We start from the raw sequence: 19715 nt of genomic DNA, 5'->3' as shown, positions 1-19715 counted from the left end.
TACCCACTATGATTTTTTAAATCATAGAGTAAGGAAGTGTGCTTCAGTCTTCTGAGTGCTGAGATGATAGGCATGAGTCACCACGTCTAAAGGGTCTTCAGCATATATTCGTAGGGACAAACGCATATCCACAGTCATTGTTTACAGTCGTCAGGTAGATTCACTATTCAACTGAAATCCCTAGAAAAAATCTTAAATGCAACCTGTCATCTCCTTCAGCTGCTTTATTCAAAATTATGCATGGCAATGCTCTGACTTCACATAAGTAAATCATGACTTGAACACCTTTTTATCATGTTAAGATTTAAATTGTTAAAGTACACATTGAAAACTTAAAGATGAAAGAGTAAGTTTAATAGGAATCCTGTCACAAAAGTATGTCATTTTAGGTTATAATATAAGATATACTTGACTTAGTAAATTTTATGGATGTAGTGATAATGAATATTGCTTTACATTGATTTGTTTCTAAGAAATAGAATATGAGCATTTCTAAGTAAAAAGTATCATTGAAAACTGGCAAAATGGAACAAAATGATACTCATTAAATGTTTCAAAATATACTTAATTCTTTTAGTGAGTTTAACTTAAATTTAGCTTCAAATATCAATTGCCAGGCGATCAGAAATGCTATCTTATCTTATTGGGCTCTTTCTCAAGATGTTATAGACTATTTTCATGTCTCCATTGCAAAACTTATTCAAGTGGGGAGATTAAATTAGTAGAATAAATAGATAAGATCTTTGATTTATATATCCGGCCACTATTCACAGTGAAATAGTGTCAGAAAAAATAATAATAATAGATATCTGAAAGAAAATCTAGCTACTTAGGCCATGCAAGTTCCATTTGCAATAAACAGTTATGGATATATTTGTTTTCTAGAATAAAGAATAAGTATGTTTTAAAAATAGAAAGAAATGTTCTGTTAGGGCCATCTTGCTTCTGAATTGTCATATAGACGATGATTAAATCAGTCCTGTGACAATCTGGCCCAGGCGTAATAGAGTAGAACACTGGTAAGAGGCAGATAGTGCGGACTGAGTAGAAGACCATTTTATAGAGGTTATGAATAGATCTGTTTCTCCTATATTAGAACATAGCAAACATTCTTGTGCATATATAGCAAAAAATGAAACAAAAAAGTCAACTCACAGACACACTACAAGACCTCTATTTTTATAATGGAGTTCAGCGTTGTTGATATAATATCCATTACTTGTTTTGTTTTATAGAGACTAATAGTTTGAAAAACATGTACATGATCTTTGCTCTGGAGTGGATGCAGTCCAAAGGAGTCCAAAATCCACCAAACCATCAGAAGAACTTTTCTTTAAACAAATAAACAGTAAGGTAGAAACAACTAATATTTCCCAAATCAGCAGTAAACTGGTATTTAAAAATAGCCAGGGCCTAAAAAAAGTAGGAACAATTAAAGTTCCTAAAAAATATGCCCTTTGTCTCATACTTTTAGATATCTTCAATGCTTAGCTGGTAAACTTTAGTACAGTGTATTTAAAACAGTGATCAATAAAATGTATATTATACTTTAACATCAAGAATAGCTCCAAGCCGGGCGGTGGTGGCGCACGCCTTTAATCCCAGCACTCGGGAGGCAGAGGCAGGCGGATCTCTGTGAGTTCGAGGCCAGCCTGGTCTACAAGAGCTAGGTCCAGGACAGGCTCTAAAAAAGCTGCAGAGAAACCCTGTCTCGAAAAACCAAAAAAAAAAAAAAAAAGAAAAAAAGAAAAAAAAAAGAATAGCTCCAAAGTCTTAGGAAAACTGAATTCCATAAAGAAAGGCATTTAAAAAGAAGTAGAGTTTTAGCTACCTGTTTTCATATTTCAAAGAACCTAAGACGAAGTGTGGGAAACACTGATAGATTGCAACAAACACTCAACATATCTGTAATTGCATTTCCGTGAAAATGAGCAAAGGGCAATATTTTCCCACCAAAGGTTAATGTAGATCCTAGAATCTGTTGATAATGGTTTAATCAAGTTTATGCAGTTAACCAGAACATGAGACAAATCTTTTGCTAAGATAGACTTTTTCTCCTCCAAGTCCTTAAAGATTTTAAGGTGATAATTCTAATTATCTGTAATGATTTACCTAATTCACTAATTAAGTTTTTCAAGTAAAGTTTAAAAATAATGAGTGCCTAACTAATGACTGTTACTGATTTAGAAAGTTAGTGTTCACCAAGTTTCTGTGTCTTTTCTAAGAAGTTACCTCCATTCCACGTTCTACTGTATAATCCTCATAGTCTTCCTGTGTCTTTTCTAAGAAGTTACCTCCATTCCACATTCTACTGTATAATCCTCATAGTCTTTGTTTGCATCTGTGTCCCAGAAATGGTAGACTGGGAAGTACATATGCATCTATGGGCAATCAAGCAAGTTGGACCCAAAGCTTTAATGGCTATACCACTGCTACATCAAAGTCTTCACCAATTGTCTCTGTTATTTGAATTTCTGTCAACAGAAAAGAGTCAGTCACTTTGACTAGCTATGAACTGGTGTAGTAACCTACAGAAAATAAGTTGGCCTGTTCAAGGTTAAGTTTGTTTGTTTTAAAAATGAAGAAGCTAGAATATAAGGGCTTTGAAGTTTATTTTAAAAGTGTTACAACTCAAATAAAGTAGATTTTCTTAATTATATCACACATAACCCAAACTTGGTTAAAAACAACCTTAACAAACAATCAAACTTTTAACACTAAATAATGAACTGTCTTAAATAATCAATTTATTAATGATGACATGAGTTAAAAGATGAGTACCCAATTCATTTAAATAAATGGGTTGAATTTAAAGAGAATGATGTATGGCTTTCCCATGACCTGAAAGATTTTTTTTTTATCAGATTTAGCCAATAAGCAAAGGATTAAATGTCTAGCTAAAACCTCTAAGATTCAAACAAACTGCCGGGCGGTGGTGGCGCATGCCTTTAATCCCAGCACTCGGGAGGCAGAGGCAGACGGATCTCTGTGAACTACAAGAGCTAGTTCCAGGACAGGCTCCAAAGCCACAGAGAAACCCTGTCTCGAAAAACCAAAAAAAAAAAAAAAAAAAAAAAAAAAAAAAAAAAAAAAAAAAGATTTAAACAAACTGCATAGCTAGAGAAAAGCAAGTCCCCTCTTCCCTGAATCGACTTTTGAAGGGAAAACCCAGCCAATCACCTTGTTTGTAAGGCGTGTCCCCCTTAGGCTAATATTTACTTATAAAATCTTGCAGTCCTGCAGCCTGCAAACAAAGTGATTGGCTGGGCTTCCCCTTCAGACTTTGTCATAGCTCTCCAGTTCTTCAGTTGCTTCTTTCTCTAAGTTCTAATAACCATTTATTTTTCCCTGGGTTGACTTTGGTAGGTGTTCAATATTCTTTTTGTCTCCCAGGCCACCCAATCTAACAATCCAGAACATAGAACATTGTTTCTCTCTCTCTCTCTCTCTCTCTCTCTCTCTCTCTCTCTCTCTCTCTCTCTCTCTCTCTCTCTCTCTCTCCATCTTCCACCCCCCATATTTCGAGTTCATTGCTGTGTATTGCCTCCTCATGAAACATTGTAACATTAGAAAGCTGAATGCTGTTAACAGTAAAATGAAAGAGCAAGAGGCAAAAATTGGGGAAAAAAGGAAAGGAAGAGAAAGTATCAGAGGGGAAAAGAGAAAGGGTGAAGGAAGAGAAAGAGAGGTGATGGGGAGAGGAAGGGGAAGGGATGGAAAAGGAGTAGAAGGAGAAGAGACTAAAAACTGAAAACATCTCTTCTTTCATTGTTCTCAACGGCTTACAGTACATTCTATACTCATCCTGCTAATTTTTCACTCCTCTGCATTCTTTTCTCTTTAGCATGTGAGCTGTTTAACGGTCTCATGAATGTTTTTAGATCATCATCTCCACCTGCTAATTACACTCAATAAATGCATACTTTAAAGGACCCAAATTTTGTTCACTGTTTCTTACATCACTTACTGCAAAATAATCTGTCTTTCTGGGAATCTGTTGCATTGCTTTTTTTGTTTTTGAGTGTTGTATTCTTAGTTAAACATTATACAACCCTTTCCCATGTACTGTCTTAAACAGTTAAAAGTTGTCTTGTTGCTAAAATATTATCCTAATATGTTTTTGTATACATATTTATAGATAGGCTATATGTATTCGTTGAAATAAAATTAATCATTAACTTTATAATGATATAAAAGGTATTTTTTCACATACTATGGTAGCAAATGAAGACAGTTTTATTTTCAAAAGTAACTAATTTATTGAAAATAATCTTGGGTGTGGGCAGTGAATGATATAAGGTTTTGTGGATTAAAGGTTTTGAAGAGGTTTATTTTGATGAGAGAGAACATATTGTTCATAATTATAATTAGGAACAAATCTGTGGTTAATGATGCAGTATATTCTAGAGCTTTAACTGACAAGAAATAAGAAACAGTTTTCTCAACTTTAAATGGTTTGCAAAATATTATTTCTGTACTTTGCTTCATGCACAGAAAATAATGGATAAGAGGTTTAATGTTCAGAAATTTCAATATTTATTCTTAAATGTGTATTTTTGGGTTGTACGAATATTGTATTTCCTCTAAAAGAGCATAAAACCTACGTGTACTAATTAGTTTCTCTATGAAAGCCTTCCAGACAATTACAGAATAATACCAATGGTCAATGCTGTAGGTGTTTTTCATTAAACGTATAGTGTCGCTACCAGATAAATTGCTTCATAGAAAAGCACTTACCACAAAGCCCTGTAATGGAAGGTTAAGTGCTATCCTTAATTACTAATTTCAACCCTTATATTTTGCAGTGCAGGCACTTTAAAAGGAAGGAAATATAGTCTGTTGGTTCTGTTCCTGATTCTCTGATTATAGGATTGTGTGGTAAAAGCATTAGTCTAGTGGCTTTTATAATGAAAAATAACCTCCCTAAATATTTAAAATAAAAATAGCCAAACCACAAGCTGATATAAAAGATATATACTAGACCATGATATTGAACTCATATTTAAAAACACTTTGTTCTAAAAACTTTAATCTATATCACTCACACTTTGAAATTTATATTCCGCCTTTATGGCTGTGTTGCTTGACAAAAGGATGTTTGAAATTCCCATGTCCTGTCCCCCATCAGCATCATTCTAGAGTGTACACAGAGGAGGTGACTAGAGGGCAATAATATGACACAATGGTGAGGTCTCTAAGATCTTCACAACTTTAAGTTCGTATGTGCACAATACATTCAGAATTTTATCATGTTTAACAGTGATGTGCTTTTATATGTATAATATACATGCAATTTTTGATGAGTGCTGTAATATTTTTATATGTCAGCCATTGCATGTGTCCTTCACAATAATAACTGGAAGTTTGCTTACTTTTCATTAATTAATATTAATTAAAGTTCTCCTTAGTGAAAGGGCACCTAGAGTGCATGCCGCCTACATATAAAAGATTATAATTGTGACATTTATTTCTAAATACTTGTTCCTTAATTATTATGCTGTACCAGCTTCTGATTTTTAATATATTTCTAATATTGTTTTTCCCTTCCTTTTCTTTCCTTTCCTTTTCTTTCCTTTCCTTTCCTTTTTCCTTTCCTGTTCCTGTCCTTGTGTCCTTCCTGAATGTCCTTTCTTTCTTAATCCACTTTCCTTTTTAATTCAACTTTCTTCTTTCTTTCCCTTCCCTTTCCTTTCCCTCCCCCCTCCCTCCCTTCCTTCTCTTCTTCCATTCTTTCTCCCTTTCCCTCCTTCCTCTCTCTCTCTCTCTCTCTCTCTCCTCCCCTCTCTCTCTCTCTCTCTCTCTCTCTCTCATTTGATTTATGGCCTCTCTATGTAGCTTTGGCTATCCTGGAGCTCACTATGTAGACCAAGGTGCTCTTGATGTTTTCCGGAATACCAACTTGGTAAACACTCACTGAATGCTTCCTACTTGTCAGTATTACAACAACTTCCAGATGCATGATTCATTTTTCTTGATTTTATATTCTGTCATAAGGAAGTTAGTTTATTATATTTAATTCATCAAGCATTTGCAAAACAGAACAGATTAGGAATGAACTCTGAAAGTAGAGAATGATATAATTCAGAAAAAGCTCAGAAAAGTGACAAAGATGTTTCATCTCTTTGGTGTGGGTTAATTCCAGAGAAAACTAGTATTTAACTAATAAATTATTTAATTAATAATTAATTAATAAAATTATTCTAAGAAGTGAATAATTCCAACAGAGGTGTTCCTTCTGCACTCTTATTATTAGTTTTATTGTGCAAAATATTAGTTCGTTTTATATTTTTATTTATACTATATGATAAGTTGTGTGCTGTATAAAAAGGAATATTTTGCAGACTTCAACTGAGTAGCACTATCACCTCCGAAGTCTTATGAATCACTATGGTTATATGAAAATGAAATGAACTCCCTTTACTCATAGCTTTACACCTGTGGCACAATGTTTCCTGTAATTGTGTGTCTTGTCATCTCCCTCCAGGCTGCTCCTCTGCCTGCCTCCTGCTCTTCTTGCATGTTTCATGAGTCTCTGTTGTGTGCCACTGTTAAAGAAACAGCTTTGCTCTAAAAAAAAAAGTGTTATAATATTCTTTCCCTTGGATTGAAATTTTAACTGTTACTTTTGACAAAGCCTTTTTTTTTGTTCAAATGCAAGAATTTTGTAAAAAGCTTTGACATATTGTGCTTTTTATGTGAGCATTTTTCTGTTTGCATTAATGCTCTGGATTTTAAAAGCGGTAACGTGTGGCTTCAAGTTCATCTATAAAATGCCACTTGTACATGGTAGCAAGAACAGTTTGGGACAGCATTACATTGACATGACTCTAAAGTCTAATTAAATACTTTATGGTTTCTCAGAAAAAGCACAATTTTAAGAAACGGACGCAAACATTGCTTTGCTTTTCCAGTTGTTTTTCACAAAACTGTTCCCAGGTCCATAAACCCTTGCTTACCTGCAGGGTAGCGCTCGATGACTGGCCAGCTGTCCACCTGTAAAGTGGCATTGCCTCCACTCCTCGTGAAACGCACTACATGGTATTTTCCATCATTAATGATTGCATTGGATTCTTCTATGGCGATGTCATCTGTCCCAACATTAAACTTAACTCCAATTTTTCCTTGGTGCTGTTAGGAAGGACAAGGATAAGGTCTTATTAAATCAATTGATTAGTCAGCATTTGATAAGAATTTATGTAACAGGTGTTGTTCAAGAATATGCTTTGGACAACAGCTGCTTTTCTCTGATTTTATTTCTGAAAAACTGCATGCAATAGAACCAAGAGCTTGACATTTGGGTAAATCTGAGACATCTCTTTCATGGATAATTGATATTCTGAAAGACACACTTGCAAGGGCATTGAACGGCCTTCTTCCTGGGTGTTGCTACTGAGAAGGTGCACAGCTGCTGGCATTAGAGCACACACTCTTATGTTCTCTGACACAGCTCCTTTAATCTAATCTTCTAATTTCAGAAGAAAAACAAGACTTGAAACCCTCCCTTTCCATAATCAGTGAAATCAGAGCAATGAGATCTGTTTAGAGCCAAATGACAGATGCTCACCATACAAGACATCTCTGTAACAGGGATGGGCAGAGAAAGAGGCATTCACTAAAATGATTTCTTAGTCATTAGTTATCAAACCATCCAGATGTTAGCAGTTTAAAACATACCCATTGCCTTTATCTAGCAGATAATGAAACTTGACATGAAGCTGCAACATCTTGTTCAAAAACACACAGTTTAGTAAAGACAAGCTGTGACAAAAGTCTGATTACCTCATTTTTAGGTTATGTCTTAGCTAAAATGGAGCTAGCACAATTATCAAAAATTCTCTCTCTCTCTCTCTCTCTCTCTCTCTCTCTCTCTCTCTCTCTCTCTCTCTCTCTCTCTCTCTCTCTCTCTCTCTCCTTCTTTCTCTGAATTATGTAAGGTAATATTAATCCCAAGGGGAAAGTTGTGGTTGTTGACTTCAGAATGTCACCAAGAGAAACATGTGTCTCTGTCGTCAGCCTCAGAGAAGCATTCTCCAAAAGCAGGGCTGTCAACCCTTCCATGAGTTGAACTGATTTTGAAAGTATGTGGATTTTTAATTTAATCAGTAGCCCAGGATATCGCTGCTGCAGGCCCTCGTTAGAGTACATCAACTCATGATGTCTGTGGCATGTTTTTTGTAAAGTCTTAGTTGAGAGAAGTAACATGGGGAAAGAGGGTTCTACAGGACACTCAGCCAAGCATCCCTGTAGAAAATTTAAATCATAAATGAGAAGCCTGAAGGTTTGGACCACATAACTTTAGACTTTCTGGGTTCTCAGTATTAAACTAGGCAGCAAGATGACACCATCAGCTCATGGCCTAATGTAAATTTTTTATTATTTATTTATTCTTTGATCATTCTATACATATAAACAATGAATGGACTTTGATCATACCCTCACCTACTCTTCTCCCAACTTTCTCCCTCCCCAATTTCTCTCCAACCAAACTTATGTCTTCTTATTTATATTTTTAAAAACCCAAGGGTCTAATTAGTTCTGTTCATCTACATATGGTGGTTATGGTTATCCACTAGAACATAAGTAACCTACCTGGAACACTTCCCAGTACATTTTTAAAAATAATGTTCATGTATTGTTAATCACAGACAGCATCATATCACTTAAATGAGGTTCTTATAACTTCCTCTGAATTTATCTCATATATGTTAAGATTGTGTACATGTTTGTACTTAAACATATTTATGCTTATTTAAGTATACTACGAATGCATAAATACTTCACTAAGTATTTTATTAAAATGAGCTGATAGGAATTTTGAAAAACTGATGAATAACAAGAACTTACCAAAATATCTATGATTAAATCACTTAAAACTGAAAAATTTCCAGATAGCTTCAATAAAATTTCCATTTTATTAGATATCTCCTGTTTGACACTTGAATTATTGCACAGATATTGAAATGCCTTGCCATTTTAAGGCACATGCCTTGACATGTATTTAAAAGACTAGTGAGAAATATAGCTGAAAATACAAATCAGCCCAAAGGTAAACTCTATATGAATAGTTCATGCCGTCTTTAAAATGATTCTAGCTACTTTGACTAGGAGTTTCTTTTCTTAATGGCTAAACACATATGCAGGATCTTAAGTACTAGCTAATGTCACACATTTAGACAAGGAAAGCTGAGGTTTCACCCCAGACTTTTGTCTCTAGGGTCTGTACTCTGCATTACACTTGCTGAATTTAAGCATATTGGCTCATTGTAGCTCTAGAAAACGAGTTGGTAAGTCCATCCTTACATGACTATTGATTTTTATCTTCCTGTTATAGTAGAAATGCAATGGGGCCTTCAATTATTATTTGAAGTTAGTAGTCATATATCAAGAATTATGTGCTTAACATAACTTTATAATTCATAGTATGCAACTGATATGCTATTATAATAATACATTAGACTACTTCTTTTTGATTCCATTTTAGCCAAGCAATTTGAGGTGACTAAAATAAGCATAGGAAATTGTTTTGTTATGTTACAAAATTAACTGTAAATTCTCAAGACAGGTGTGTGAAAGAGAGAGCATATTGAGAACTGATTTTGATGCACCAAATTCAGTTCAGCAGAAAAGGGAGGAAAGGCCAAGATGAGTCTTGTGATTGGACAGGGATTCCGGAAGACAGTTGTCCTGGGAGTTGATTTTCCCATCACCCCCAGAAGACGCTTACACCTTCCTTCTCCTGCATGCCGCAGAAAGGGACCTTACTGGAGTATCTCAGATGACTTCATGTGTGCCTTCTGCAATTTGGTTGAAGCAATCAGAAAACCAGGCTTTGGTTACACCCGAACAAAGAGATAGCCAAACACCAGCTGACAAGTGCCTGAGCTGATTAGGACAGAGGCCACATGAGTGGATCAGAGACAAGAGAGTTGGAGCAGAAGTGTGTAGTAGCCTGTTTAGGGAGACCTCTGAAAGGGTGGGAATGGATGGTGAAGAGAACACAAGACAAAGTACATGGACCCAGAGAAAGGATGCTCAATGCCTGAGGCAGGAAAACTTAATGAGTGTCTGAAGGAGGTGCATTTATCCACCTCTATGGTATTTCAGGTAAGGTATCCTTTAATTTTCATTTATTTAAAAGAGGGATTTTTTTTAAAATTTCCTATATAACAAGGCTATACCATTTCTTGGCATATACCCAAAGCACTCAATGGACTCCACAGGGACTTGCTTAGCAATGGTCAATGCTTCTCCATTCACAACAGCTCAGAAATGAACCCAATGTCTTTTGACACTGGATAATGAGAATGTGACAGATGTACACAATGGAATATTATTAGCTACAAAGAAAAATAAAGTCATGAAATTTATAAGTCAATCGGTGAGACTAGAAAACATCATACTGAATGAGATAACCCAGATCCAGAAAAACAATTGCTCCATGTTCTCTCTCATCACCAGTTCCTAGATTTGAATATATAACCTTGAGTAATGATCACAGAAATCAGAAAAGAAAGTGGGGACCATGAAATGGGAGAGGGTCTGGATAGGAGGAATAGCAGGATACAGATGATGTTCTTGTTACTAGAAAGCAATCCAAATGTCCAGTTCTAAGAGGTCATGGTTCTTAGAGGAGAACCTCATACCTCTACTTTGCTAAATTAGCATGACACCCAACTGCATTCTAAATACTTATCGTTATATCCACAAGTAATTGTAGCTCTCAATCCTTATCCAAGAAACTTCTTTTTCAACAGGTGGAGACATTACAAAAAAAAATCAAAACAGATCAAAATGCAAAGAACACATGATCGTGGGACACAGCACCAATGGATACATCTATGACACAACTCTTGCACGCAAATCTCAGGGCATATTGTAGAAGCGGGAGCACACAGATTGTAGGGATCAGAGGACTAGGAAATCTGATTTTAGGTTGTGTTCCCTAGAAAGGGCAAGGAAGCTTCATCTATGATATCTCAACAATATGGCTGCCCGAAAAAGACATAAATAAGTACAATGCCAATATAGTCATGCTAACAAAGAAGGGGAAAATCTCATATGCTCAGTCATAAACAAAAAAGCACAAGCAACTAAGGAATGCTAAAAGGGGGAGAATTTATTTTTTCCATTCATTTTTTTTTTCATGGATGAGTCCCTAATTAGTTATTTAAAGCCAACTGGACAGTCACTGAAATCAGATACATACAAGGAACACTAAACAGACCAAACAAGGTATATTTATGAATGCAGGAACACAGAAGAATTAATGAAAGGAAACTGAATTTGAGAAGGAGTAGTGGTGGACTGGGCTGGCCATGAGAATGGTTAGAGGGAACAAAGGGAAAGAAGGAAATGATTGAATCATATTTCAATTTCAAAAATAATAAATGAGAAGTTGTTGATTATGTGAATGTGTCTTCATGAGCAAATGCATGCCCATATGTCACGTGGCTCATGTAGAAGTCAGAGGACAGCTTAAAGGAGTTGGTTCTGTCTTTCTACAGCAGATTCTAAGGCTCAAACTCAGGTCATTGGCCTTAGTGGTAAGTGCCTTCACATACTCAGCCACTTTTTCAGCCTCTTAGGTGACAGATTTTTGATGGTATGGGTGAGAGCTCTTTTAAAAAGTACTCTACAAGAACTCAGGGGAATACCCTCAGCTATGTAGTTGCTACCATAGCATTAGCCTAGCGACTAATCTATGTTCCTTATCCCTTCCTGTTCCTTCTGCCTCAACCCTGGAGGATGCTTGAAGAAAGAAAAATTAATCACAGAAACAAGAGGAGGCAACTTTCATCTCCTAGGACATGTGGACCCTCAGTGTGGCCTAAACAGACATCACTGGGCAGCTTTAAGGGAACGTGCAGATACTACTACAGGTCAATCAGCTGAAGTTACTTTTATTGGCTAAGAGTGAACGGATGACATGTGCTATCTAAAAGGAACCAGAGAACTGGCAAGACCCTCCTTGGACTTCCCTGGGAACTGGGGTTAAAATCCTCCAGGACAGGTTTAAATCTCCATCCCAGAATGCAGCTTTTGCAGCTTTAATGAGAACATGATGATATTTGTTAACCCAGAGTTAAACAGTTGTTTGGGATTCTTTCCTATGTAAATGTCTTTCTTATAACAGAAGGCACAGAAGAAAATACTGCTCAACTTTTCAAGCTGCTCTAAGATCATCATGCTAGTCTGTTCTCCTCAACCTTCCATTTAGGAGGACCGAGTTTGTGAACAGAGGTATCTTCATGCTAAAGCTTTAAAAATTACACAGTTGCTGGAGAGATTGCTCTAAGGATAAAAGCACTTGCTGCTCCTCCAGAGGTCTAAGTTCAGTGCTTAGTACCTATGTCAGCCTGTGTATAACCATCCAAAACTCTGCTCCTGGAGATCTGATACAAGGATCTAGCCCACTTTGGTACTCACATGCATGTAGCCCACTTACACACAGCAATAAAATAAGTCATAAACGCGATGTCTCCAATTCACAGATAGTAAGTGCTTTCAGTTAATTTGTAACTTCTTCTGCAATGTACAACACAAAACTGCTTATTTCCTAGGATATAGAAATGGCCATATTTCACAATTTTGATTAATTCCCTATATTAAATGAATAATTATGAAACATGAAGGGTCAGTGATGCTTGGAGAGGTTCTGGTGGTGAAACAATGTCCATCTGTTCTTGGGTAGGCAATATGCTTCCTCAACTCTCTGTTCTTGGATAAGCAATATGCTTCCTCAACTCTGAGTTGCTTTAACATATCGCGAATTCAAACTCCGTGACATAATTAGTGCACAACGAACGAACATCACCAGAGCCGGCAAGCAATGCCCGCCACTGCTCACTATCCGCTCTAATGGAAAGCCTTGGAAAGCAATTAAATATATATGATAGCCAAAGGGGCATCCGTCCCTGCGAAAAGACATTTACTATCGTGAACTATAAAATACTACGATGAAGACTATTTTGTGAATCCCATATTTACTTCCCTCCAGAGCTGTTAAATGTGTTCCATACCCAGCTCATATTGGCAGGAGAAAAAGTTATTTCGATTACATAAAAAAAATAAAACTTGCTGAACTTTCTTGCCAATGGATAATTACAGTTTAAAAGAATTCATTTCAAATCCGTATTCTCCGGGATTAAATGCGATTGTCTTGGCAAAGTCTCATGAATATTGCATTAGCGAAACCAGCAGTTATTTCAGCGGACATGTACTGATCTCTCTGTATTGTATCCTGCTTGGAATGAATAACTGCCTCATACCATAATTTTGAGAATCTATTCTAAGAACATCAGTAATGAGGCATTTATAATTTAATGAAATCTTCCTGTGCATTCATTAAATAAATAGTGACAAAGGTAATTACTGATTTTTTTTCATGAAAGTTCATTTCTGAATAAGGATTATAATATTAAGCCATGCTAAAAGGAAACGTCATGAAATATGATACTGGTTAGGTACTTGAAGGATCTTGCAAGTGGGATTGCACTAACCAATTCCATTGTGAAATTATATTCACTTGAAAATATGTTTGAACCAAGATTGATATTTAATGATATTCTTAATATCTAGAGCATCCTTTAAATAAAATTTTTATATGTTCTTCATTAAGATATAGTCTAATCTACCTACATACAATATAGAAGAGACACAATGTACACAAAAAATTCTGGCTTTATATATGGCACATAGACACTCTGCATAAGACTCCAAAGATCCCACATCAAAGCACAGCTTTCATTCCTTTTCCTTGTTTGGTGTTTATCTCAGCTGTGCCCAGAAAGAAACTAATAAAATGAAAATTTGCCTGTTTTCAATATTTTGTTTAGCATGCTTCCTTGCCTTAATGACCAACAGGAAAGAGACCAGCCCTGGGAAGTATGCAGCTTAGCAGAGAGCCTTATTTATGTTCTGTGAGACTCTGCCATGCACTGAGCTCATGCTTCAGGACTATGGGCAGAATGAGGCAAGGCACTCATGTGCACCCGATGACCAGACTCACTTAGAATGCAGGATGATTCTCAGGATGCATATCTACAAGGATATACATCATACGCCAGGCAGAATGCTATGCCTTCTAACTCCAGAGACTAATGTGTAACAGGAAGCCAATGTTCTATGGCACAATGTAGTCCGTGGGGCCATAGTCACCATTGCTGACATAGCAACTCTGCAGGGACTATCAGAGAGCCACCTGTTCTCCTCCTCAAAAGAAATGAACTAAAATGTGCTCATTGGGCCCTTATAGCTCCCTAAGTCTGAGACTTACCACTGGCTGGTAAAGATTATTATCAATCCAGATGACCCATAATGTCAATACATAGCTTCAGTTCCTATTTTAGTAAATTCCTCTGTACCCCTAATTCAAAAACTTCTCACTGCACTGCCCTTTCCAAACACTGAATAGGATCTCTCTCTAATCATTCTGTGAACACGTAAAATTGAATATCTGACAGTCATACTATGTGTTAGGACAAAATGGTGGCTTATTTACATATTTATTGTATTACTATACACTTAAGAAAATAAATTATGAGACAAATAATAAATTATATCAAAAAGCTGAAAAATTGTCTGTGAAGAACCAGGTGCCCTGAGGGCACAGGGCTAAAGAATCTCAAGATGCCCCCCTCCCCCCCACTGTGCAGGTAGAATCAGTCTACATGGGAGGCAACGATAACTACCAACGCAAACATATCTGCACACATAGATTCCCTCCATTTTTCCACCTCTGTATATTAGAATGCTTACTGGATCCTACATATTGAGCTGCATGTCTGTATGTATACACAGTGTATTTCCTGTCAACATACCACTGAGCTTAAGAAGACTCTAGGAAAAGTCTAACTACAAGGTAAAGCAGTTAGCAGAAATTTTTTTTAAAAAATAGATATTAGATATTACCTGTTCAGGTTTTTTTCCCTACACACCAGAACACCTAATTTGAATCTTCATGGCTATTATAAATTTTCAAAGTTTATAAAACAAATGGATTCTGGGATTTTATTATGCTTTAAACACAGAACTTCTTTGGTTAGAGGAAAATGAGGCTCCACTAGTTTGACATAGCAGTAACCTGTGATGCCATCGTTCACATCAGTTGAAAATAGAAGAGCTTATCTTTATTGGCAAGAACCACCCAGAGTGCCTTGCTGGGCGAGTAGGACTCAGTGGATAAGTGAGAGAAACAATCAGGAAGTTCTCATAACTGAAAATAAACCCCGAACTGCAGTGATTCCATCCTTTGGTGCTTCTCCTCCACCACATTGTTTCTCTTTAGATTAAATTATATCAAAGTTAAAATAATAGGTTCATAGTGAGATGACTCAAAGACCCACTACTGTGTCCTTGACTAGATCGATAATTATAGTGTTTGCATTTTGAGATCTTCCTGGTATCATTTCTTAAGCCAGTTTCGGGTTATTCTTTTTGCCTGTGGTACAGTTTTGAAGGTTTCCAGTGTGGCCATGGATTCAGAGGTCAAGACTATTTCATGGTACTTCCCAGTAGTGTGAATAACTCCCCTGGGCGTGATATCAGCACAGCTGGGGGATGAAGCTGATATCCTCTGGAAAACCAGTCATTTCCTCAAATACATCCCATCTGCCTGCTGAAGCACTAAAACTACAAAGTGTAAAAGGGATCTGTAAATGTGTAAAGTATTGCTTATAAAGTCTCTCTTCTCCAGATAATTGCAGAGCAGAAAGAAACAGGGAAAGAAGTGGCTCATAGCTTGATGTCCTCACAATTCTTTGAATTAATTAATTTACATAACAACCACAGTTTTCCCTTCCTCCTCTCTTCCCGTTCCCTCTCCCCACCTCCTTTCTACCTCTCTCCCCAATCCACTTTTCCTTTGTCTCCATTCAGAAGGGATAAGGCCTCCCATGGGAGTCAACAAAGTCTGGTATATCAAGTTGAGGCAGGACCAAGCTCCTCCCCCTTGCATCAAGGCTGGGCAATGCATCTCACCATAGGGAATAGCTTCCAAAGAGCCAGTTCATGTATCAGGGATAGGTCCTGGTCTCACTGCAAGACACCCCACAAATATCAAGCTACACAACTGTCACCCTGGCGCAGACAGCCTAGGTCAGTCCAGTGCCTGCTCCCTAACTCTTGGTCCAGAGTCCATGAGCGCACACAAGCTCAGGTCAGCTGTCTCTGGCCCACAGAATTCTTAATTTCTCTTCGGCAATATTTGAAGTTATACACCAGATTCAATGACATTAAGACATAACCCCAGCTTGAGCTTTATCAAAACAGTAGCTCATTACATGTGGATGGTTGCTTTTTTACTTTGGTTTGTTTTGTTTTCAGTAACTGTTGCTTTAAGAAGAAAATAAAGCAACCTTTGGCTGAATGGTAAATTTGTGCTTTTCATGTTCTATGGTCATTCAGGGAACCATATACAACAAACATTGTGATTCAGGTGCTGATTAAAGCCGTAACATTTGTTTTTCCTGCTTCTGTGGTCTTTGGGCCATTACACAGCTTGCTATTAACCTTCACCAGGAACTGCACAGGGAGAGGCTGTTCTATCAATTCTCCAAGATGTTGGCTCTTCTAGATAAAAAGTTCTTCTATAATGGAGGTTTTGGATTATTTGTGGATTTCATTTACTTGTGTCCCAGAACTATCATGTCTGTGGAGACTGTAATTAGTGTGACTCTAATGTTCCGCATTTCCACAGCTCAAAGCAGGTTTCTCAGACAAACAGACAAAACATCTTTAGAAGGTAGCTGTAAGCCTCTATGTGGAAATGTGACCATAGTGAGTAGGTTATAGATAAAACCAAAATTAACATTTGGAATGTTTTTTTTTAAATCTTAAAAAGCTGTGAACACGGATGAAGAGTCTCATGAATTATCTGGATGTCTCAGCTGATACTGACATAGGCTAACTTGTAGTGCAAGAATTTACTTTGTAGGTTACATCACTGTTGTAAACTGTGACTTACAAGCAAGATGTAATAGCCAGGCAATGTTTCCACGCAGGCCTGAATTCTTGAATTCTTTATGATGTTATCGTGGTTATCACCAGCCCAGAGCAGGGCCCTAGCATGAAATGTGCCCCAAGAGAACAGCTGACATTGCTTCCTTTCTCGTTCCTTTTCCTTTAACTGACTTCTGCTACAGGACTACTTGCTCGGCACTTTTAAAAAAGGAAATGCATGCATGTGGGCCTAGAAATGCCTCTCCACACTGTTTCATACATAGTCTGCAAGGCTCTGTTACCCATAGCGTGGAAAGGTGTAATTCCCACAGCATCATACAAGCAGATCTATGTTTCTGTGTGTAACAGGCACAGCAGGGTTTCCTATGCAGGTGCAAGAAGCTCACAGAACACCAAATAGACTGGGCCAGAAAAAAAAAAGTCCCCTCACCCCTCACCATATAATAATCAAAACACAAAACATACAGAATAAAGAATGGATTTTAAGAGCTGCAAAGGAAAAAGATCAAGTAACATAAAGTGTATGTTGTGGTTTGAGTTGATATACATTAGTTTTTCTCTCTATATAGTGCTATATCAGGGGGTTTTTGTTATATGTAACAAAATTATGGAGCCACTCTAACACATTAAATTTAGTACTTATCAACTTTGATTTACTTATTTGCTTATTCAAAAATTCTAAATGAACTATGTGATATTCTCTGGTATTCTGTAAAGTCCAGGTAAAACGTAGCTAGCACAGCAGATGGTATTGCTACCTTAATAAACTTACACCTCACAGAATCCTTTTTATGTAATGAAACTTATATTAGCTTATAGCACATGGCAGATGTCACCAAGGAAAAGAGTAGGATGCCTTCCAAAGGATCTACTGACCAAACCAGACTCTTGGAGGCATTAGAAAGATGAAAAAGACCCGATACTGAACAAACAGGTTTTCCAGGCAGAGAAACAGCATGTGTACTGGCCCCGAGAAGGGCGAATATGTGAGCAGAAAGATGGAAGCTTAGATGGGTAAATGTAGATTCAAATACCATTATCTAGACTTTTTACATAGATAAAGATATGTAAATTACACATGAACAGAGGAAAGTTGGAGCCGAAAGAGTCTGTCTATGAAGTAAAACTAGGTTATGGAATTGTGCATAAAAGCTAAAATATATGATTTGAATAAACAAAGTTAAGTGGAAAATGAGAGCTGTGCATATTTTTAAAAGCTTCCAATCTAAGTGCATGGAATTGTGGATATAGATACAGAGCTTAACGGTATGTGTTCTGACATTCATCTGATTGTTTGTCCCGAAGTGTCATCCATCTGTGTGCTTTATGAAATGTAATATATAAAAGTTCTGAATCAACAGGGACTCACTGCGTTTTCCAAAAGTCATTTACTTCTACAATGTCAAAATATGATTCATCATTCTATGCTGATATTTCAAAGCTAATGTATCATGTTTAGTTTCTTTGTGAGGGAGACTGCCTTGTTAACTTATTTCTCTGGAGATTCCTTTTATCTGAAGATAGCACCCGAGTTCACCATACAGGCTCCACCTTAGAAACCCTGTCTGAAAGCACTTGAGTTTTTCACGTCTTCCACAAATTAGCTCAAGAAATAAATTTTAGCAACAGCTATCACCTAAAAAGATAATTCAATTTTCCAAATTATCCAAGAAAATATGTCATAATAAAATCAACCATAGAGTTTTGACTAAATAAAACATGTCTACAATGTAGGGTAAAAGGGACAAGTGGAGCAGGAAACCAACCAAACACTGAGCACCCTGACTCTGAACACAGAATCAGTGAAAGAAACACACTTTGGATCTGACACTTGGGCATGGAAAAGAAACATCTTTATCCCAGAACCCAGAATAACGACATGTACCCTGGCTCTGAAATTAGTATAAAAAAAAAAAACCCACACTTTGTCCTAAGAATCAGAGTCAGTGAAAGAAATATACCCTGGTCCTACTTTTAGAGAAAAAAAAAAAAAAATAAAAAACTAAACTAAAAAGGGCCAGTAAAAGAAATAGATTGACCATAAAGTCAGAGCCAGATCTGCCCCTGACCAATTAAACTGGCCAATCCTTGAGCAGAGAAAAGCTAACCAATCCCTCTTCTCCCTGGGAAAACTCTGCCCCTAAGAAGCCCTAACTATGCCTCTCTGGAATCCATCCCTGGAAGGGGCAACCACTTTGGTCTCCTCCTTCCCAAATAAATCTCTTTCTCAAAAGAGTCTTGGGTGACATCCTTCATTTGCCCCTGCAGACTAGAAGAACCTGGCTGAGACCTGGCATGTCCCTTAGGGTACTGAGCTGAAAAACTTTGTGGAGATGTTCCCCAGGGTACCTCAGAAAGGTGGAGCAGAACAGAAGAACCTTGCTAGGATGCTAAGAGCAAGGCCAGGCAGAAAAAATAAACATCTTTTCACAGAGCTGCCTGAGGAGATTGCTTCATTTCTGCATAGACTTCCCCTTTAGCAGAATACTAGCAAAAGAAGAAACATCTTGGGCTGGAGAAGCAGGTAGCTCTGCTAGGATCTTCCCTTAAGGGAACAGAGCAGAACTCAGCTGTAGCTGCTCTCGAAGAGAAGAGCAGGATCACCATATCCTGCGGTGAGACCATCCCCCACAGCACCCCAGCTTCAGATAGCCTGGCTTCCCAATAGTCAGGACACCTGTCCTCCAGGGCTGAGTTGTACTATTGTGGCTCCAGCCTCCAGAACTGTCCTATTGAGGCACTAAGTATATCCTGAC

At 37.2% G+C, this 19715-nt stretch overlaps 1 protein-coding gene across 21 annotated transcripts in view; it reads right to left on the bottom strand.

The window, feature by feature from the left end:
• Nrxn1 (neurexin 1) overlaps window positions 1-19715 on the bottom strand; it is a 1076729-nt gene that overhangs the window by 165522 nt on the left and 891492 nt on the right. For all 21 annotated transcript variants that reach the window (XM_038319685.1, XM_038319674.1, XM_038319675.2 and 18 more), the window contains one exon: window positions 6957-7128. In XM_038319685.1, coding sequence (XP_038175613.1) covers window positions 6957-7128 — 172 coding nt within the window. The remainder of the gene's footprint in view (window positions 1-6956; window positions 7129-19715) is intronic.

The sequence above is a fragment of the Arvicola amphibius genome, chromosome 2 (assembly GCF_903992535.2).
Source record: "Arvicola amphibius chromosome 2, mArvAmp1.2, whole genome shotgun sequence".
Lineage (NCBI taxonomy): Eukaryota > Metazoa > Chordata > Mammalia > Rodentia > Cricetidae > Arvicola > Arvicola amphibius.
The sequence above is the reverse complement of the archived record's forward strand: the minus strand, read 5'-3'. Positions and strand labels throughout refer to the sequence as shown.